Below are 20,288 nucleotides of genomic sequence, written 5' to 3'. Positions count from 1 at the left end.
TAGCAAATTCAAATATTGCCCCTGCCACTCATCACTACTCCTGATGCTGCTGCTGCCACCTCCACAGTATGTCAACTTGCCACTCTGTGGTTTCCTGATGCTGCTGCCACCTCCACACTATGTCACTATACCATTCTGTGGGACCTTGATGCTGCTGCCACCTCCACACTATGTCACCTTGCCACTCTGTGGTCCCATGATTCTGCTGCCACCCCCACAGTATGTCACCTTGCCCCTTTGTGGTCTCCTGATGCTGCTGCCACCTCCACACTGTCATTGTGTCCCTCTGTGGCCTCCTGAATGATGCTGATGCCACTTCCAAAGTATGCCACCTTACCACTTTGTTCGACCCTGATGCTGCTGCCACCTCCACGCTATGTCAACTTGCCTCTTTGTGATCTCCTGATGCTGCTTCCACCTCGACAGCATGTCACCTTGCCCCTCTGAGGTTTCCCGATGCTGCTGCCACCTACACACTGTTATTGTGCTCTTCTGATGCTCCTGCCAACTCCACACTGTCAGCTTGCCAATCTGTGGTCTCCTGATGCTACTGCCACCTCCGCACTATGTCACCTTGCCACTGTGTGGTCTCTTCATGCTACTGCTACTTCCACACTATGCCACCTTGCCACTCTGTGGTCTCCTGATGCTGCTGCCACATCCACACTGTCCCCTTGCAACTCTGTGGCCTCCTCATGCTACTGGCACCTCCATACTCTGTCAGTGGGCCACTTTGCAATCTTATCATGCTGCTGCCACTTCCACACTGTCATTGTGCCGCTCTGTGGCCTCCTTATGCTGCTGCCACCTCCACAGTATGTCACCTTGCCACTCTGTGGTCTTCTCATTCTGCTGCCACCTACACAGTATGTAATTTTGCCACTCTGTGGGCTCCTCATGCTGCTGCCTCCTCCACACTGTCACCTTGCCACTCTGTGGCCTCCTGCTGCTGCCGCCACCTCCACACTGTTATTTTACCACTGTGTGGCCTCCTGATGCTGCCGCCACCTGCAGACTCTGTTATTGGGCCACTTTTTGGTCCCCTCAGGCTGCTGACACCTCCACACTATGTCACCCTGCCATTACTTGGGCTCCTGATGCTGCTGCCACCTCCACACTGTCACCTTGCTACTCTGTGGCCTTTTCATGCTGCAGCCACCTCCACAGTGTCATTATGCCACTCTGTGGCCTCCTTATGCTGCTGCCAACTCCACACTGTCATTGTGCCAATCTGTGGTCTCCTCCTGATGCTGTCACCACCTCCAGACTCTGTTATTGGGCCACTTTTGGTCCCCTCATGCTGCTGACACCTCCTCACTATGTCACCTTGCCACCCTGTGGGCTCCTGATGCTGCAACCACCTCCACACTGTCATTGTGCCGCTCTGTGGCCTCCTGATGCTGCCGACACCTCCACACTGTCATTGTGCCTGTCTGTGGCCTCATCCTGATGCTGACGCCACCTCCAAGCTCTGTCATTGGACCACTCTGTGGTTTCCTCATGCTGCTGCCACCTCCACAGTATGTCACCTTGCCACTCTGTGGGCTCCTGATGCTGCTCCCGCAACCTCCACTCTATGTCACCTTGCCACTCTGTGGCATCCACATGCTGCCGCTACCTCCACTGTCATTGTGCCACTCTATGGCCTCTTGATGCCACCTCCACCTCCACAATGTCATTGTGCCATTCTGTTTCCTCCTCCTGATGCTGCCGCCACTTACAGACTCTGTTCTTACCCTCCAAACTTCATGACTGGGCCACTATTTTGCCTTTCGGCCTGGCTGACATCATCATTTATTTGACCCTCCTTCTGATTTGTCAGAAGGAAGGAAAAATGAGATGCACAACGGATCCTGTCTGTGTAGAAGCTGTAAATCCTGTATGATCACATCAGAATTGGCTTGGGATTTGGTAGCCAAAAGCAGGAGTGGGTACAAAACAGAGAAGACATGCAAATATTCCATTCACATGTCATCTCTGTTTTGGATCCTCTCCTGTTTTTTTTTGGTATTAGCAATACTGATGGATTGCTTACCAAATGCTGACCGAGTGACGTCAGTGATGTCATCACAAACTTACTGCTGACACCATCTCCACTCTGTCGGGGGGCTATACTTCTATAAGCATTTAATAGAGCAGGTTCTGTAGAGTTCAATGTGGAATCAGCTGACGAAGGTGTAAAAGGAGTGCTCTTCTTTTTGGTGTTAACATCTGAGTTCATACTTGAGTTAGTTGGTCAGTTTTGGCCCCGTGACTGCCAAAATAAGTGAAGTGTGCTGTGATTCTAAGAGCGATGCCTATCATTTGCATGTCATATGGACTCACAGTATTATTTCACTACCGAAGCAGATTCCCTATGCATGTTACTGCAAGGCACAGTGTTCTACACCACTATATAGGATCTATGCAGCCAGTAAATAGCAGTTTTTTTTTACGCCATTCGCTGCGTGTACATTCGGATCGAACCAAATTTTCCCCCAAAAAAATTGGCAAACCGCTAATTTACATTTTTGCCATTATTAGTTTGGACAAAATTGTGAGATATGACACATTTTTTTCTAGTTCTCGTCCGTTAAAGTTTTAATGTTGGAGAAATATACATTACAATAAAGTATGAATATTACATCCTCTTATCCATACATTATGCAGAATATGCAATTGCGTTTGACAAGTTATGCAACTTAAGTACATCATTTTCATGTACAGCTTATTATTATTAGTGCTTAATTTTAATGCGGACTAACTGGTATTGCAAGCCTGTACATTGCTATAAAAAGTCTCCATGTGGACATTAGAGAGAAGACTGGATCCATGTATTATATCCCCTGTGCAGTCACCGCTGACGAACAACAAGTAAGACAACTAATCTAATCATATTATTTATCTATCTATCTATCTATTTATCTATTTTCAAACCCAAACTTGTACTTTGTCTCTCACCTTAATATTTTACAGAACTCCAATTTACCATGGATTTTGTACTAGTTCTTACCTCTATCATTGTCATCCTATTTGTGGCTAGTGCTTGGAAGAACCAAAACCAAAGAAATTATAAAAATTTCCCACCCGGACCACCACCTTTACCAATTATTGGAAATGCCCACATCCTAGACATAGATAAACCCCAAAATACATTAATGCAGGTAAGAATGAAAGATTATGTTTGTGCAGATTCACTAATTCTCTTTAATTAATAGCATAAACATAGACCAGGCTGTCACAAGATGGGTCAAATTTGTTACATGTTGTGTGAAAGATTTGGTGTACTTGCTATTTCTTATACCAGCTCCTAGGTGCCATAGATCTAAGTCTTTATTTACTCAAGAAAACTGGTGAAAGATAAGAAGCTAGAAGAAAGAAAATGCGCACACGGCATACCCCCTTTTCTTGCCACTTCTGAACAATGGCTTGAAGGGTAAAATGTCTCAGATTTTGCTGCACAAATCATGTTCAACAAAATTTGCAACCTATTTACTCCGCAAAAGTGTCATAAATAGATGAGAAAATCCCCCCCCCCCCCCCTCTCCCGGGAGCATTTACTGTTTCTCTTTAGACACTTATTAAACATGACCAGCGAGGCATGTTTTCTTTTTGGCACAAGTCAAAACCAATTTGTCCAAACTGAGTTGTGTCAAAATGAAGGGGTAATTTACACCAGGATTTTGATGTATCAAAAATAGCAATTGTAGGGCATTGTTTGAAGGGTATTATCTGCACTAAGGATGAGGAATCAATCTATGAAATACCAGATACAGAACTAATTCTTTCTAATTCAAAATGTTCCTATTTGGCTACAAGAATTGATGTTTGTGATTGACAGTGTAAAAACTGACTATATTGGCCTGTGTTCACATCAGAGCCTCAGTCACAGATTCCACTTCAGATCTGGACACCACGTTGGATCCTACCAGACTCCATCATTACTAAAAGGGGTCTATTGGGCTTCTGTTGAATTGATGAAATAATGGATCTGGCAGTGTTGTGGCTTTCAGTTGACTTTATAGCATGGGGATTTATTCTGGAGAAAGGTACATTCATTCTTAAATGGGTTAAGAGTGAAAAACAGGGTGTCCCTTTGTTGTTCCACCCCCCACCCCCCATTATAGTAGCTAGTCCTACATCTGTTGCATATTGTAGGACTTACATTCTGGTTTAGAGACATAACAATTTCAAATTTTGAGAAGTTTTCACAAATACTGCACATATGTCCTAGCAGAACTTACCAATATAGATAAATGGCCATACTTTAGATGGTTGCTGCCCAACAGACCTCTCTAGTGCTGATCTTACTCTGTAGAAATTGGCACCAGAAGTACCATAATAGCTATATATTAGTGGTTGTTGATTGGCTTGGATTCTCCACTTATGTGCCTGTTGGTATCTATAAATATATCAGCCACAGCACTCAACTTGGGGCTTTTGTAGGGTGCTTGTCCTGTTATGATCCTACTCCACCTAAGGATCTTGTAACTTAGAAAAATTTCAAATAATCATTTCTTTATTATTCCAACCAAATATATTGCATTACAGTAGCAACCTTTTGGGCCGTAACAAGTTCTGGCCCTTTGTCAAGCTAGTTTGTGTTTGCATCCTGTTTAGTATCCGCTGCCTCATGTGGCAGCTGATCCTAAGAAAGGGGCAAACACAAACTGGATTGACAAAGGGCCGGATCCTGTTGTTGAAGTATGCAGAAGTTCAAGACCTTTGAAGAGCAATGCTCTAAATTTCCTTTGAAGGCATTGGTCAAAGCCTCTATAACAGATCTCATTTGAAGCCTCACAGATCCCCCTGGAATTAATTGAAATAATAGCACTGAAAGAATCACTAATCTTCTGTCAAAATGACTAGCGATGAGCGGCAGGGGTCATAATCGAATTTGCAATATTTTGCAAATATTTTGTCGAATAGTTGTCGGATATTCGCAAATTCAAATATTTGTTAGGAGCAGTGTTGATTGCGAATTTTCGTAATGAGAATCGATGAGATTGTGAAAACTCAGATCCAATGGTATATTCTAACCCCCAGGCGTTCCCATGGTGACGGGGACTCGTGGAGGAGTATGCCAAAGTAAAACAATTTTACAGATTAAAAAAAAAAGACAAATATTCAAAAAACGAATATGTTTGTTTTTTAGAATATTTGTAATATTCTAAAACAAGAATATATAGCAATATTGCGAATATATATAAAAAAAAGAATGTAGAACAATTTAGCTAATATAGTGTTATAATCTTTTTTTTTAATAGTTGTAATTTTTTTCCAATCTGAGCTTCAGATGAGAAAAAAAAATTACAACAATTAGACAAAGAAGATTATAGCACTATATTAGCTGAATTGCTCTATATTAGTTTTTTTTTATTGTATTCATAATATTCTAAAACAAGAATACCGGTATATAGCAGTATGGCGAATTATTATATTATGAAAATTTGCATTAAGAAAATTCTCATTATGAAAATTCTCGAATATTCAAAATTACGAATATATATCACTATATTCTAAATATTTGTGAATTCTCGAAGTGCCGATATTCGCAATAATAATTAGCAATTTAAATATTTGTGATCAACACTAAAAATAACCACAACAGAATTGGACAGACCCCCAATTACAAGTCAGTGGGGTCTGTTGGGGGTTGCTAGCATTTGTCTCATGGCTAATCTGGTACAGTATTGTGCTTTTTTATAATTTGATACCACAGGGAGGGTAGTAAATTATTTTTGATGGCACTTGGTAACTATATAATACTTTTTATATTCACAGTTGACTGAGGAGTACGGCACAGTCTTCAGTATGCAGCTAGGAAGGACTAAAACAGTGATACTATGTGGTTATGATACCATTAAAGATGCGCTAGTCAACTATGCTGAATACTTTGGAGCAAGACCACATGCACCAATGTTTTCGGCAGCAACAAACGACTATGGTAATTTTTTTTTTTTTAATTAAAGGGGTTCTCCGAGATTTAAATATTGATGACCTACCCTTAAAATTGGGGGTGTTTTATTCCTACTCCTGCCAATCAACATTGCAGCATCGGAGCTGCACAGTTTGTGGGTGCAGCACTGCAGTAACCAGATATAGTCACTAGACAGTGGACAGAGGTGTGTACAGACTGTACTGTGTGCACACCACTTATATAGGGCATCACAGACAATACCTTGCAGATAAAAAAAAAGTACATTTATTATTATTTTTTTTAATATAATCGCAGTTGCCAGACAGTGAGAGGCTGCAGGCTCACAGACAGTACTGTGTGCACACCATTCATACAGGGTGTCACAATACCTTGCAGATAAAACTAAAGTCAATTTATTTTTTCTCTGTGATATAATCACAGTTGCAAGCCAGTGAGTGTCTGGCCCACAGACTGTACTGTGGCCACTGGCCAGGCCACCACTCATACCGTTACAGGGTGTCACAATACCTTGCAGAAACAACTAAAGTCAATTTATTATTTCTCTGTAATAAATATAATCGCAGTTGCAAGCCAGTGAGTGTTTGGCCCACACAGACTGTACTGTTGCATGGCGCAGACGCAGTGACCGTGGATTCAAACAAAGGGGAGGGAGCCAGCGTTTTTTTTTTAAATCTCCCTGTTCGAAAAAATCAATTCAATTCACCTTTCGGGGATCCTTGGTGTTGTACATGGCTGGGTGGAGGAAGAAACCTTCAATGACATCAACGGGACATGGCTAGCTTGGTATCCAACCTTGTGCAAATGGGAAGTTTGCGGTTGGGCAAATGGACTGTTTGCGGTGGTTTGCGGTGCATTAAAAGGGGAGTGTGGTCTGTCAATGTATGTCTGTGAAGTGGGCGTAACTCTTACACTACCTGATCGATACAACATCATACCTGATCGTATACACACACTGGATGTTTTAAACCACGTTGTTCAAAATAATTTAGGATTGTTAGGTGATTTATGCCCTTTATGGATTAAAACCCAACTCTGCGTCAACTATGTAGTTTTCCATGGGAGTTTTGCCATGGATCCCCCTCTGGCATGCCACAATCCGGGTGTTAGTCCCCTTGAAACTTTTCCATCACTACTGTGGCTAGAAAGAGTCCCTGTGGGTTTTAAAATTCACCTGCCTGATGAAGTCTATGGCGGTTTTTCCCGTTGACGAACATTTGAGGAAATTAGTGTTCGCTGTTCGCGAACTGAAAATTTTATGTTCGCGACATCTCTAATCCCCAAGCGCCTCATATTGTATAGTGTACAACACACAACAGTATTCAGTATACTGTATAACACCCCACAGTATATAGTATAACACCCCACAGCATAAGGTCTATACCATACCACCCTACAGTATACAGTGTATCATGAAGGGTCTGCTCTCCTGAATGTTCTGAGATGCGCTCATCCTCAGGGGGCCTTAGTTAAATTGGGTTTGCCACCACCTAAACATTGATTCACTATATTTTTCTTGTAGTTATCATGCATGACATGCTGCATATTTATTCCATGCAGGTCTTCTCTTTTCTAATGGAGAGAACTGGAAAGTGATGAGAAAATTTACAATCTCAACCCTACGAGACTATGGAATGGGGAAGAAAACCATAGAAGACAAGATCATTGAAGAATCTGAATGTTTAATAAAGAAGCTACGATCATATGAAGGTGAGTGGATCTCATTTATATAAAAATGAATTTCTGTTTTCTGTCTGCTCTTTATGCACGGTCAAACAACTGGACCGATCTGCACCCGATTTGGCACATACCGTAGGTAAATCAGGTGCTTAGAAAGGTTTTAGGCCAGGTCTCTAGGACATGGTGCAATTGAGATATCCACAAAAAAGCGATTAAGTCACATGACCCGTATTGTTCAATAGAAACTCACAGGTCCTGACTATTTACCTCACTGACATACACACTTTTTTCTGTCACATACACATTTCTTCAGGCTTGCAACAAGTTCCCTTTACTGTTATGGACGCACTGTGGATGTCAATGTTATGGGGGTGCTGTGGATGTCACTGTTATGGGGGTGCTGTGGATGTCACTGTTATGGGGGTGCTGTGGATGTCACTGTTATTGGAGCACTGTGGCTATCACTGTTATGGAGGCACTGTGAATGTCACTGTTATGGGGGCACTGTGAATATCACTGTTATAGGGCACTGTGGATGTCACTGTTATGGAGGCACTGTGGATGTCACTGTTATTGGAGCACTGTGAATATCACTGTTATAGGGCACTGTGGATGTCACTGTTATAGGGCACTGTGGATGTCACTGTTATAGGGCGCTGTGGATGTCACTGTTATAGGGCACTGTGGATGTCACTGTTATAGGGCACTGTGGATGTCACTGTTATAGGGCACTGTGGATGTCACTGTTATAGGGCACTATGGATGTCACTGTTATGGGGGTGTTGTGGATGTCACTGTTATTGGAGCACTGTGGATGTCACTGTTATGGGAGCACTGTGAATGTCACTGTTATGGGGGCACTGTGGATGTCACTGTTATAGGGCACTGTGGATGTCACTGTTATGGGGGCGCTGTGGATGTCACTGTTATTGGAGCACTGTGGATGTCACTGTTATGGGAGCACTGTGAATGTCACTGTTATGGGGGCACTGTGGATGTCACTGTTATTGGAGCACTGTGAATATCACTGTTATAGGGCACTGTGGATGTCACTGTTATAGGGCACTGTGGATGTCACTGTTATGGGGGCACTGTGGATGTCACTGTTATAGGGGCACTGTGGATGTCACTGTTATAGGGCACTGTGGATGTCACTGTTATAGGGCGCTGTGGATGTCACTGTTATAGGGCACTGTGGATGTCACTGTTATGGAAGCACTGTGGATGTCACTGTTATGGAAGCACTGTGGATGTCACTGTTATGGAAGCACTGTGGATGTCACTGTTATGGGGGTGCTGTGGATGTCACTGTTATGGAAGCACTGTGGATGTCACTGTTATGGGGGCACTGTGGATGTCACTGTTATAGGGCACTGTGGATGTCACTGTTATGGGGGTGCTGTGGATGTCACTTATTGGAACACTGTGAATATCACTGTTATGGGGCACTGTGGATGTCACTGTTACGGAAGCACTGTGGATGTTACTGTTATAGGGCACTGTGGATGTCACTGTTACGGAAGCACTGTGGATGTTACTGTTATTAAGATAAGAGATAAGATAAGATACCTTTATTGTCACTGTACAATACAATGTAATACAATGTACAATACAATGAAATGTTGTTTGGAGCAATCCTAGATGCCATGGACAGAGGAACAAGAACTGACATTTAAACTAAAGCATTACACTAGAAAAAAACAAAACATTGCACTGGAAGGCATTAATATTCACAGTTCACATTATATATATATATATATAGCAAGAGCAAAGTAGGAAGTGCTTATGAGTATATATACACACTGATTCAGACACCACTGCAGACAAGAGATCATGGGGTCATGAATGCAGCAGTCACTTTCAGTCTGTGGTAGTTTCTATCCTAGGAAGGGGCAATAATCTCCGAGCATTTAGGAGACTGATTGCTTTGGGGTAAAAGCTGTTCTTCAGCCTAGTGGTGCGGGCATGTAGGGCTCTAAGACGCCTACCAGAGGGTAGGGGAATGAAAAGGCTGTGGCCAGGGTGAGTTGGATCCCTGCAGATAATTTTTGCCCTGTTGCTGCAGCGAGCAGTGAAGATGTCATCCAGTGATGGTAACTGAGTACCAGTGATTCTGCCAGCCATTCTGGTGATGCACTTGAGGGTCTTCTTGTCCTCAGAAGAGTAGCCGGAGTACCACACTATTGGAGCACTGTGGATGTCACTGTTATGGGGGCACTATGAATGTTACTGTTATGGGGTTGCTCCGGATCTCACTGTTATGGAGACACTGTGGATATCACTGTTATGGGGGTGCTGTGGATGTCACTGTTGTGGAGGAATTGTGAATGTCACTGTTATGGGGGCACTGTAAATATCATTGTTATGGGGTTTGTGCGGATGTCACTGTTATGGAGGCACTGTGAATGTCACTGTTATGTAGGTGCTGTGAATGTCACTGTTATGGGGACACTGTAGATGTCACTGTTATGGAGACACTGTGGATATCACTGTTATGGGGGCACTGTGGATATCACTGTTATGAGGGCACTGTGGATATCACTATTATGGGGGCACTGTGGATATCACTATTATGGGGGCATTGTGGATATCACTATTATGGGGGCACTGTGGATGTCACTGTTATGGAGGAATTGTGAATGTCACTGTTATGGGAGCACTGTGGGTGTCACTGTTGTGGAGGCACTGTGGATATCACTGTTATGGTGGCACTGTGGATGTCACTGTCATGGAGACACTGTGGCTATCACTGTTATGGGGTTGCTGTGAATGTCACTGTTATGGGAGCACTGTGGATGTCACTGTTATGGGGACACTGTGGATCTCACTGTTATGGGTAACGTAGATTTGTAACAAATGAACATGGCTCGCTCCATGGTCTATGGTAGTGACTGAAAGAGCTGTGTAATACGAAGTCCCGTTGGCTTCTACACCAATTTGCAGATGACCATCTTTTATTGAAAAGAGTGTCACATATCAGACCCCTACCTATCAGACATTTAGGACATCCATCTATTTCTCAAAGCTCATTCACACGACCATGATTGGCTGGGAAACATGGTCCATGTGTCGACCACTATTCCTGGGCTGACTACTTGCAAAAATGACCGTAATACAGTCAGTTCAGATCGGTAAACCGTAGTCGGCCCAGGAGATGCAGCCGAAACCTGGATTGTGCTTCCCACGCGGATCACGGTCGTGTACATGAGCTCTTAGGTTTTTATTGTCTTTTGCTTTTTAGGAAAGCCATTTGATGATCTGACTATTATTAATTCTGTGACAACCAATATAATTGTGTCTTTCCTGCTGAATAAAAGATTTGATTATGAGGATCCAACTGTACTGAAGCTTATAAATATAATCAATGAAAATATAAGAATTCTAAACACTCCCTGGATTATGGTAAGTGATTATTTTTCATCCTTCCTTCTACAGATGAGTGAATGTTTTGAAATTTGTTTTGTGTCCTATTCGGCACATTTGATTTTTTTTTACAAATCGATTTTACAGAAATCACGTATATTGGCCTGGAAATTGGTACATGACACTCTGAGGTCTCCTAGGACTCAATTTTCTTTATATCTTTTATTTATTTATGTTTACAAATATTATCCACACTGACATATGGATAATTGCATGGTTGACGGTGTTAACAAACAGAGAGGGTCAGGTGTAAGGTAGGCCCGGCTTAGTTGCCCAGAGCAACCAATCAGATTTCACTTTTCATTTTGGACAGCTCTTTTGGAAAATGAAAGGAGGAATTTGATTGGTTGCTATGGGCAACTTAGCCAGTTCTACTTTACACCAGTTTAATAAATGACCCCAGAGTGTTAAAAAAAAACACATTGCACTGTCACTTGTCCTTTTTTTTAAATGACTAATATAAAAAAGTCCTTACAGCCAATGCGAGTGTAGTACAGCAAGGGCAGGGAGGAAGCTATGTGCCTCTTTAAGCTTGTGTAGGGGAGTAGAAGATCATGTGTGGACAAGTCATGGGTGCAGATAAATCCTGAAGAGGGTGTGGAGAAGGGACAAGACTGCCCTAATATGCTATCAGCAGGCCTGGTGATCCAGAGTCTGTGTTCAATGTCAGCAGCTTAGACCTGAGGCATGAATTAGTCTGTGATGCTGGTAAGTAATACAGCTGGTGATGGTCACCAGTTCTCTCTCCTACTACTACTACTGCTACTACTAATGCGTTATTCAATAATAAAGACACATCACAGTTTTAAAATCTGAGCTATTATAGGGGAGATGCATCAAAGCTCACTTGCCTGGTACCAGGCAGGTCTATGTAGAACCAGGTCTCCAGGAGAGTGGGTTCTTTATAAATCTGCAAGGGACCAGGGCTGTCTAACAGTCCATGGGTGGGATTATGCAAAGAGAGCTAGAATTGAAGTGTAGCAGTGGTTGCTGCTAACATAGAAAGGAAAGCTCACTGCAAAAATTCACAGATACATGCACATAGTTTTGTACAGTAGTTTAGGAACATATGTGTTTATTGAATATTCATGCACAAAGGTGTCTATAGCCTTTAAAGTTGGCAGATCCTGCCCCTGCTTATACACCTGCTGCCACCACCTTGCCGGTGTTGCTGTCTGCCTGTCTACCGTCATGTCCCATACTGTCTGGCTGCAGCTGCTGCCACAATCACATTGCTGCTGCTGTCTGTCTACTATCATGAATCATACTGTATGGATGCTGCTGCCACTTCTGCAGCTGCTACTCCATGCTTCTAATCCCCCTCCTGACACTACCATTACAGCTACACAGCTTCCACTACTACTACTACTACTTAACCTACACAGCCACACGGTCATCTATTCTACTTCCTTATCTGTTACATGCTGTGCTGCGTCTGCTGCTGCTACAATTGCATCCACATACCACAATTACCCTACTCTTCCTGCATCCGCACTGTACTGCTGCTGCTCCCCATTAAAAGTGAGAATTGTTCTAGACTCAACCAGAACAATCCACTGCTTCATCTGACAACACTTCTGTATTTTTAAATACAAATAGGCATTCTGCCCCACTTAAAATATCATTTTGGGATGCTTGTGCAGAACAAGCCACTGTTTGTTAGGACATTGACAGGCAGACAGTGACACCGGCAAGGTGGTGGCAGCAGCATCAATAGAGTATGGAACATGATGGTAGAAAGGCACATGGCAGCAGTGGCATGATGGCAGTAGCTGCCAAATGGTACAGAACATAATGGTAGGCAGGTAGGTAGACAGCAGCAGTAGCATAATGGGGCACTGTCAGCAACGGCAGATCAAATTATTGGCTTCAGCCGGAGGAGTGTAGAAATCCTTAGAAATCCATGCCTTGTTAATTTTGACAAAAGAGATGTTTTGTACACTGGCAGGGCCAGTTGCTCCTAGGGGGCCCAAGGCAGCTGTTTGAGCCCTGCTGGCCAGTGGAGTATAGTGGGTGGGGGCTATTGCCCCAGGTGCAAAATTCCAGGAGGCGCTAGCATGGCCGCACCACCAATTAGGCAAAGTGAGGTGATGGCCCCAGGTGTTACTGCCCTGGTGATAAGTGAGGGGTGACGGCAGGGCACAGGGAGATGAGTGCTTCTATTGTGGAAGCGCTCATCCCCATAGTCATCTGTATCGCCATCCAATGACAAAGTGGCACTGCCCTAGTAGGTACAGTACAGACCAAAAGTTTGGACACACCTTCTCATTCAAAGAGTTTTCTTTATTTTCATGACTATGAAAATTGTAGATTCACACTGAAGGCATCAAAACTATGAATTAACACATGTGGAATTCTATACATAACAAAAAAGTGTGAAACAACTGAAAATATGTCATATTCTAGGTTCTTCAAAGTAGCCACCTTTTGCTTTGATAACTGCTTTGCACACTCTTGGCATTCTCTTGTTGAGCTTCAAGAGGTAGTCACCTGAAATGGTGTTCCAACAGTCTTGAAGGAGTTCCCAGAGATGCTTAGCACTTGTTGGCCCTTTTGCCTTCACTCTGCGGTCCAGCTCACCCCAAACCATCTCGATTGGGTTCAGGTCCGGTGACTGTGGAGGCCAGGTCATCTGGCGCAGCAGCCCATCACTCTCCTTCATGGTCAAATAGCTCTTACACAGCCTGGAGGTATGTTTGGGGTGATTGTCCTGTTAAAAAAGCATAGCATTGTGGATGTGCAATCCAGTTCAGTTTTTTTTCCTCTTGATATATTACTCAGTCTGAGTCCCTAACAGCTACCAACAAGATGCATAAGCTGTTCTTCTTCTGCCGTCCCTAGTTGCATCAGCATGAGCATCTGTTCTAAGATAAATATCAGGGAAATCACATTGTTGATGCCACAGTTGTCCCTACTGACACATCTATTAACTTCTTCAAAATGGATTTGGTGAGGTACCGGGTGAGCAGCCATTGCCATCTGCCAGTCTTGATCTCCGTGTGTTGGCATGAGATGCACCTGATTTGTTAAGAGGATTAGGTGCATCCTGCGGCAGTGCAAGGGATATCAATACAGATGCAGAAAGTGCCAGTCTTGATAAATTTCCCCCTATGGCTTCACTAACACTGGTGTTACAATATGATTTTTTAAGTAAAATGTCTTTAACCTACACAGTCTGATGTAGCAATGCGTTTACTAACCTGGGCATAAGAATGTTTTTTTTTAATGGTAAAATGTCTGAACTATGTTATCACATCGGCGTTATTAAATTCCATTATAGGTTCCGTTATAACAGAGTTATAACAGAATAGAATGGAATTCTAGGATGGAATGCAAAACGAAAGCCTTGAAGAGGAATTCCATTTTGCTCTGTCATAAAACCATGTCTATGGGGCCAAATACCGGTTCTGTTTGTTTCCGTTATAAATGATGGAAAAAATTTCCTGTCAACTGATGAAATGTGTAACAATTCCGATTCATATAAAATCAATGTGCTCATCTTTACTTTATTGCTTCTTTCTTCTCTTGTCCATTCCCTTTTTCTCTTTTCCTTTCTTTTCTTCCATTATCTTATAAGAAGATTTTATAGTTTAACAGATATTTTTTCTTTGTATATCATATATCTTGTAGCTGTACAATTCTTATCCATTTCTGGCAAAATTGCTGCCCGGAGCTCACAATAAATTTTTGGAAAATGTTAATGAGTTTAGAAGCTTTGTAAGATGGGCATTTACAAAACAGAAGAACGAGCTGGACGTAAATGATCAGAGGAACCTTATTGATGCCTTCTTAGTCAAGCAACAAGAGGTAGGTATGTTTTACCAGTTATTTACTGTAAATAAATAAGAAAAAAATAATGTAAAAAAAAATACACAAGTGTAAATGTTCAATGAAAACATATCACAATATATTGAATTTTACAAATAACATGGCTAGACAAACAGCATGCGTTTAATACTCTACCAAACAATAAACAGGACTCTGAGTCAAATATGCATTTCTTTCTCACCAATTTCAGTAGAAAGTTGAAGGTCAGACTAGGAGAACACATATGGAACATTAAGAAAGGGTTAAAATCACACATTTTGCACATTTTGTGGGAAAGCATAATAAATACCCAAAAGTTTTAAAGACGTTAGGAATTTTCCAAAATGAAAACCACTGAAGAGGGGAAGATATAATCTAGATAAGATACACTGCTTGACAGAATATTCTGTCACAGAAAGAAACTGGGGGAGATATATCAAGACTGGCAGATCAATCCGCCAGTCTTGATCTCCCTACACTGGCGTGAGATGCGCCTGATTTGTTGAAGGGAATCTGTCATCAACTTTAGGCCTAGTTCACATGAATGTTTTTTTGCGAGTGTACAGGCAGTTTTTTTGTGTTCCGTATACGGAACCATTCATTTCAGTGGTTCCGCAAAAAAAAAAAAACGGAATGTACTCCATATGCATTCCTTCTCCGTATTTCCGTTTTTCTGTTCCGTTGAAAGATAGAACATGTCCTATTATTGCCCGCAAATCACGTTCCGTGGCTCTATTCAAGTCAATGGGTCCGCAAAAAAAACGGAACACATACGGAAATGCATCCGTATGTCTTCCGTATCCGTTCAGTTTTTTCTGAGCCATCTATTGAAAATGTTATGCCCATCCCAATTTTTTCTATGTAATTACTGTATACTGTACATGGCATATGGAAAAACAGAATGGAAAAACGGAAAGGAAACGGAAACACAACGGAACTCAAAAATGGAACAACGGTTCCGTGAAAAACGGACCGCAAAAAACTATAAAAGCCATACGTTTGTGTCAACTAGGCCTTATGCTGACCTCACTCTGGGCAGCATAAAATAGTGACAGAAATGCTGATTTCATTTATGAACTAAAAGTAAGTGGTTACCAAGAATCAGGCTCATAATCATTGCAGCCCAGGCTTTGAAAAGAGTCAAATCTACTTAAAAAGAGTCACGATTAATCTCCTGCACTCTCGCCCACCTGCTGATGATTGGCAGTTCTGTCCTAGAGAGAAAGGGAGACAACTAGGTAGAAGACTGTCAGACATCAGCAGGTGGCAGGAGAGCAGGAATTTATGAATAACCAGGACTCTTCTCAGGTGGCCGTGACTCTTTTCCAGGCCCAGTCTGCAATGATTGTGATGTTGGTTCTCGGCAACCACTTACTTTTAACTTATAAATGACAGATTGCTGAAATAAACTCACCAGTCTGTACTTTATTCTGCCGTTAGCATGGGCAGCATAAAGTTGATGACAGATTCCCTTTAAGAGGCAGAAGCCACTTAACAAATCAGCTGCATCTCTGCAATGTTGTGCACCAGAAACTGAAGTCTACGCCAGCTACAGAAATTTCCGAATTTCAGGAAAAATTTGATTTGTTCTGAAGTCGAATTTCCTCGCACTTCGTGATGACGAATGAAATTTTTTCTAAAATGACTGCTGCACATGGAGCACCCATAATGCCATGCAGACAGCCAATCAGCAGATATCCAGTCCCTGTGATGTCACAGCCCTATAAAAAGCTCCAGCATGCTCGGTCTCCGCCATTTTCCAGCAAACTTAGTGCAGGGAGAGACGTGAAAGCCACTAGGGACAGTGATGAGGAAAGACTCTATCCATGAAAAATAACAATTGAGCAGTTCAGGTAATGATTATTGATAGTGTAGGGCTATAATAGGGATGCATTATCCACACTGTAGGTAGAGAGAAAGAACCAATTGGGCAGACTAGATGAGCCAAATGGTTCTCATCTGCCGACACATTCTATGTTTCAATTGCACAGTGTAAGGGCTAATGCGCACAAACGTATTTTCTTTCCCTGTCCGTTCTGGTGTTTTTTTGAGGACCGTATACGGAACCATTCATTTCAATGGACCCCCCAAAAAACAGAAGTTACTCTGTGTGCATTCCGTTATCGCATGTCTGTATGTCTGTTCTGCAAAAAAAATTGAACAAGGATAGCACTGTTCTATTAGGGGCCAGCTGTACTGTTCTGCAAAATATGGAATGCACACGGATGTCATCGTATTTCTTGCGGATCCATTTTTTGCAGACCGCAAAATACATACGGTCGTGTGCATGAGCCCTAAAGCCAGGGTCATAGGAGCTATTCTATTAAACCTTGAAGCACTAATTGGGGATGCAAAGTGCTCTAATCCTACAGATTTTAAGCTGTTTGCATTCTTTGATACATCAGTAATTCCAGTAATGCTTAATTATGTTATTAGGGTGAAACTGCGGTCTGATACTACAGAATTTGGGGTGTTCCAAGTTTTTTATATATAATTCTATCTGTTAATCCCTGGGGTAAATTAAGTATATTCATCGATCCTTAATTGTGGAATTGGTGTGAAATTGCAGTCTGATACTGCAAGTTTTGGGGATGCATTTATTTTATCTATAAGTACCTCCATTCATCCTTGATTCTGTAATGAAATTGCGGTCTGATGCTACAAGTTTTAAGGTGTTTTTTTTAAGATGTGTATACAGTGGAGGAAATAATTATTTGACCCCTCACTGATTTTGTAAGTTTGTCCAATGACAAAGAAATGAAAACTCTCAGAACAGTATCATTTCAATGGTAGGTTTATTGTAACAGTGGCAGATAGCACATCAAAAGGAAAATCGAAAAAATAACTTTAAATAAAAGATAGCAACTGATTTGCATTTCATTGAGTGAAATAAGTATTTGAACCCCTACCAACCATTAAGAGTTCTGGCTCCCACAGAGTGGTTAGACACTTCTACTCAATTAGTCACCCTCATTAAGGACACCTGTCTTAACTAGTCACCTGTATAAAAGACACCTGTCCACAGAATCAATCAATCAAGCAGACTCCAAACTCTCCAACATGGGAAAGACCAAAGAGCTGTCCAAGGATGTCAGAGACAAAATTGTAGACCTGCACAAGGCTGGAATGGGCTACAAAACCATTAGCAAGAAGCTGGGAGAGAAGGTGACAACTGTTGGTGCGATTGTTCGAAAATGGAAGGAGCACAAAATGACCATCAATCGACCTCGCTCTGGGGCTCCACGCAAGATCTCACCTCGTGGGGTGTCAATGGTTCTGAGAAAGGTGAAAAAGCATCCTAGAACTACACGGGAGGAGTTAGTTAATGACCTCAAATTAGCAGGGACCACAGTCACCAAGAAAACCATTGGAAACACATTACACCGCAATGGATTAAAATCCTGCAGGGCTCGCAAGGTCCCCCTGCTCAGGAAGGCACATGTGCAGGCCCGTCTGAAGTTTGCCAATGAACACCTGAATGATTCAGAGAGTGACTGGGAGAAGGTGCTGTGGTCTGATGAGACCAAAATAGAGCTCTTTGGCATTAACTCAACTCGCTGTGTTTGGAGGAAGAAAAATGCTGCCTATGACCCCCAAAACACCGTCCCCACCGTCAAGCATGGGGGTGGAAACATTTTGCTTTGGGGGTGTTTTTCTGCTAAGGGCACAGGACAACTTATTCGCATAAACGGGAAAATGGACGGAGCCATGTATCGTGAAATCCTGAGCGACAACCTCCTTCCCTCTGCCAGGAAACTGAAAATGGGTCGTGGATGGGTGTTCCAGCACGACAATGACCCAAAACATACAGCAAAGGCAACAAAGGAGTGGCTCAAGAAGAAGCACATTAAGGTCATGGAGTGGCCTAGTCAGTCTCCGGACCTTAATCCAATCGAAAACCTATGGAGGGAGCTCAAGCTCAGAGTTGCACAGAGACAGCCTCGAAACCTTAGGGATTTAGAGATGATCTGCAAAGAGGAGTGGACCAACATTCCTCCTAAAATGTGCGCAAACTTGGTCATCAATTACAAGAAACGTTTGACCTCTGTGCTTGCAAACAAGGGTTTTTCCACCAAGTATTAAGTCTTTTTTTGTTAGAGGGTTCAAATACTTATTTCACTCAATGAAATGCAAATCAGTTGCTATCTTTTATTTAAAGTTATTTTTTCGATTTTCCTTTTGATGTGCTATCTGCCACTGTTACAATAAACCTACCATTGAAATGATACTGTTCTGAGAGTTTTCATTTCTTTGTCATTGGACAAACTTACAAAATCAGTGAGGGGTCAAATAATTATTTCCTCCACTGTATATATATATATATACATCCAATCATTCTTGTTTACCTTGATTATAGGGTGAAATTATGGTCTGATACGACAAGTTTTAGGGTATTTTTATTTTATTTATAAGTACATCCATTCATCCTTGATTCTGGGCAGTGGCGTACCTACCATATAGGCAGACCATGCAGCTGTTATGGGGCCCATAAGGAAGGGGGCCCGCAGTGGAGGAGAGGCCCTGCCCCCTAATTGCTCCCGTCTATCTCCCTAAAGCTAAAGGACCTTTGATGATGTCTACAGTGTAAAGTGTAGTTCCCAGGTTAGAACAATGCATCTGTCAGGACCTGTGATGACATCATCTTCAACATCACAGGTCCTGCCGGATCTAGCAAAGGAACTTCACCAAAAATGGTGTAGTTGCCAGGTTTGACAATGACATCTGCCAGGACCTGTGATTACATCATCACAGGTCCTCCAACCCCTAATAGCAAGTATTAGAAGTTCACAATCAGCTCTGCATTGATCCATACAGACTGGAATGGAGTGGTAAGAGGAGGTCCTCCACTTTTCTCTTTATTTGCCCATCCACCTATGCCCTGTTTTTACTCATGTAATACTTCAGACAGTTACAGTGACCACTACCTCATGTACCTGACACACAGTGACCATAATGTATAACTGACCACATATATCTGTACACACTGCATATATTATACCTAGTATAGCTCTGTATGTATATATATATATATATATATATATATATAGTTGCAGAAGTTCAGGGCAGCACTCCAGGTGACCAGTGGTTGGGTGCCAGCGATGAAAACACTTTACCAAGGTGATGTAAAATAAATAAATGACACCGCAGCACATCCAATGGTGAAGAAAAAGTGGGACCCTTTATTCACCTATGCAACGTTTCGGTCTGCTTGCTGGGACCATTCTCAAGCAATTGCTTGAGAATGGTCCCAGCAAGCAGACCGAAACGTTGCATAGGTGAATAAAGGGTCCCACTTTTTCTTCACCATTGGATGTGCTGCGGTGTCATTTATTTAATATATATATTGTGAGACAGTGACAGGTCTCACTCAGGTTAGAGGCAAGGAAGGGGTGGATAGTTCGGTCCACACCCCTGTTCCACCACAGGTGAGAGAAGCTGGAGGTAATCAGCCTAGCACAAA

General features: G+C 42.3%; 1 protein-coding gene across 1 annotated transcript in view; it reads left to right on the top strand.

The window, feature by feature from the left end:
- Positions 1-2,969: 2,969 nt before the first annotated feature.
- Positions 2,970-20,288, top strand: part of LOC122935169 (cytochrome P450 2C15-like) — a 34,843-nt gene continuing 17,524 nt past the window's right edge. The window contains exons 1-5 of the mRNA XM_044290934.1: positions 2,970-3,143; positions 5,764-5,926; positions 7,478-7,627; positions 10,839-10,999; positions 14,651-14,827. Of these exons, the coding sequence (XP_044146869.1) occupies positions 2,970-3,143; positions 5,764-5,926; positions 7,478-7,627; positions 10,839-10,999; positions 14,651-14,827 (825 nt within the window). The remainder of the gene's footprint in view (positions 3,144-5,763; positions 5,927-7,477; positions 7,628-10,838; positions 11,000-14,650; positions 14,828-20,288) is intronic.

Source organism: Bufo gargarizans, chromosome 4 (assembly GCF_014858855.1).
Source record: "Bufo gargarizans isolate SCDJY-AF-19 chromosome 4, ASM1485885v1, whole genome shotgun sequence".
In the NCBI taxonomy this organism is placed as follows: domain Eukaryota; kingdom Metazoa; phylum Chordata; class Amphibia; order Anura; family Bufonidae; genus Bufo; species Bufo gargarizans.
The sequence above is the reverse complement of the archived record's forward strand: the minus strand, read 5'-3'. Positions and strand labels throughout refer to the sequence as shown.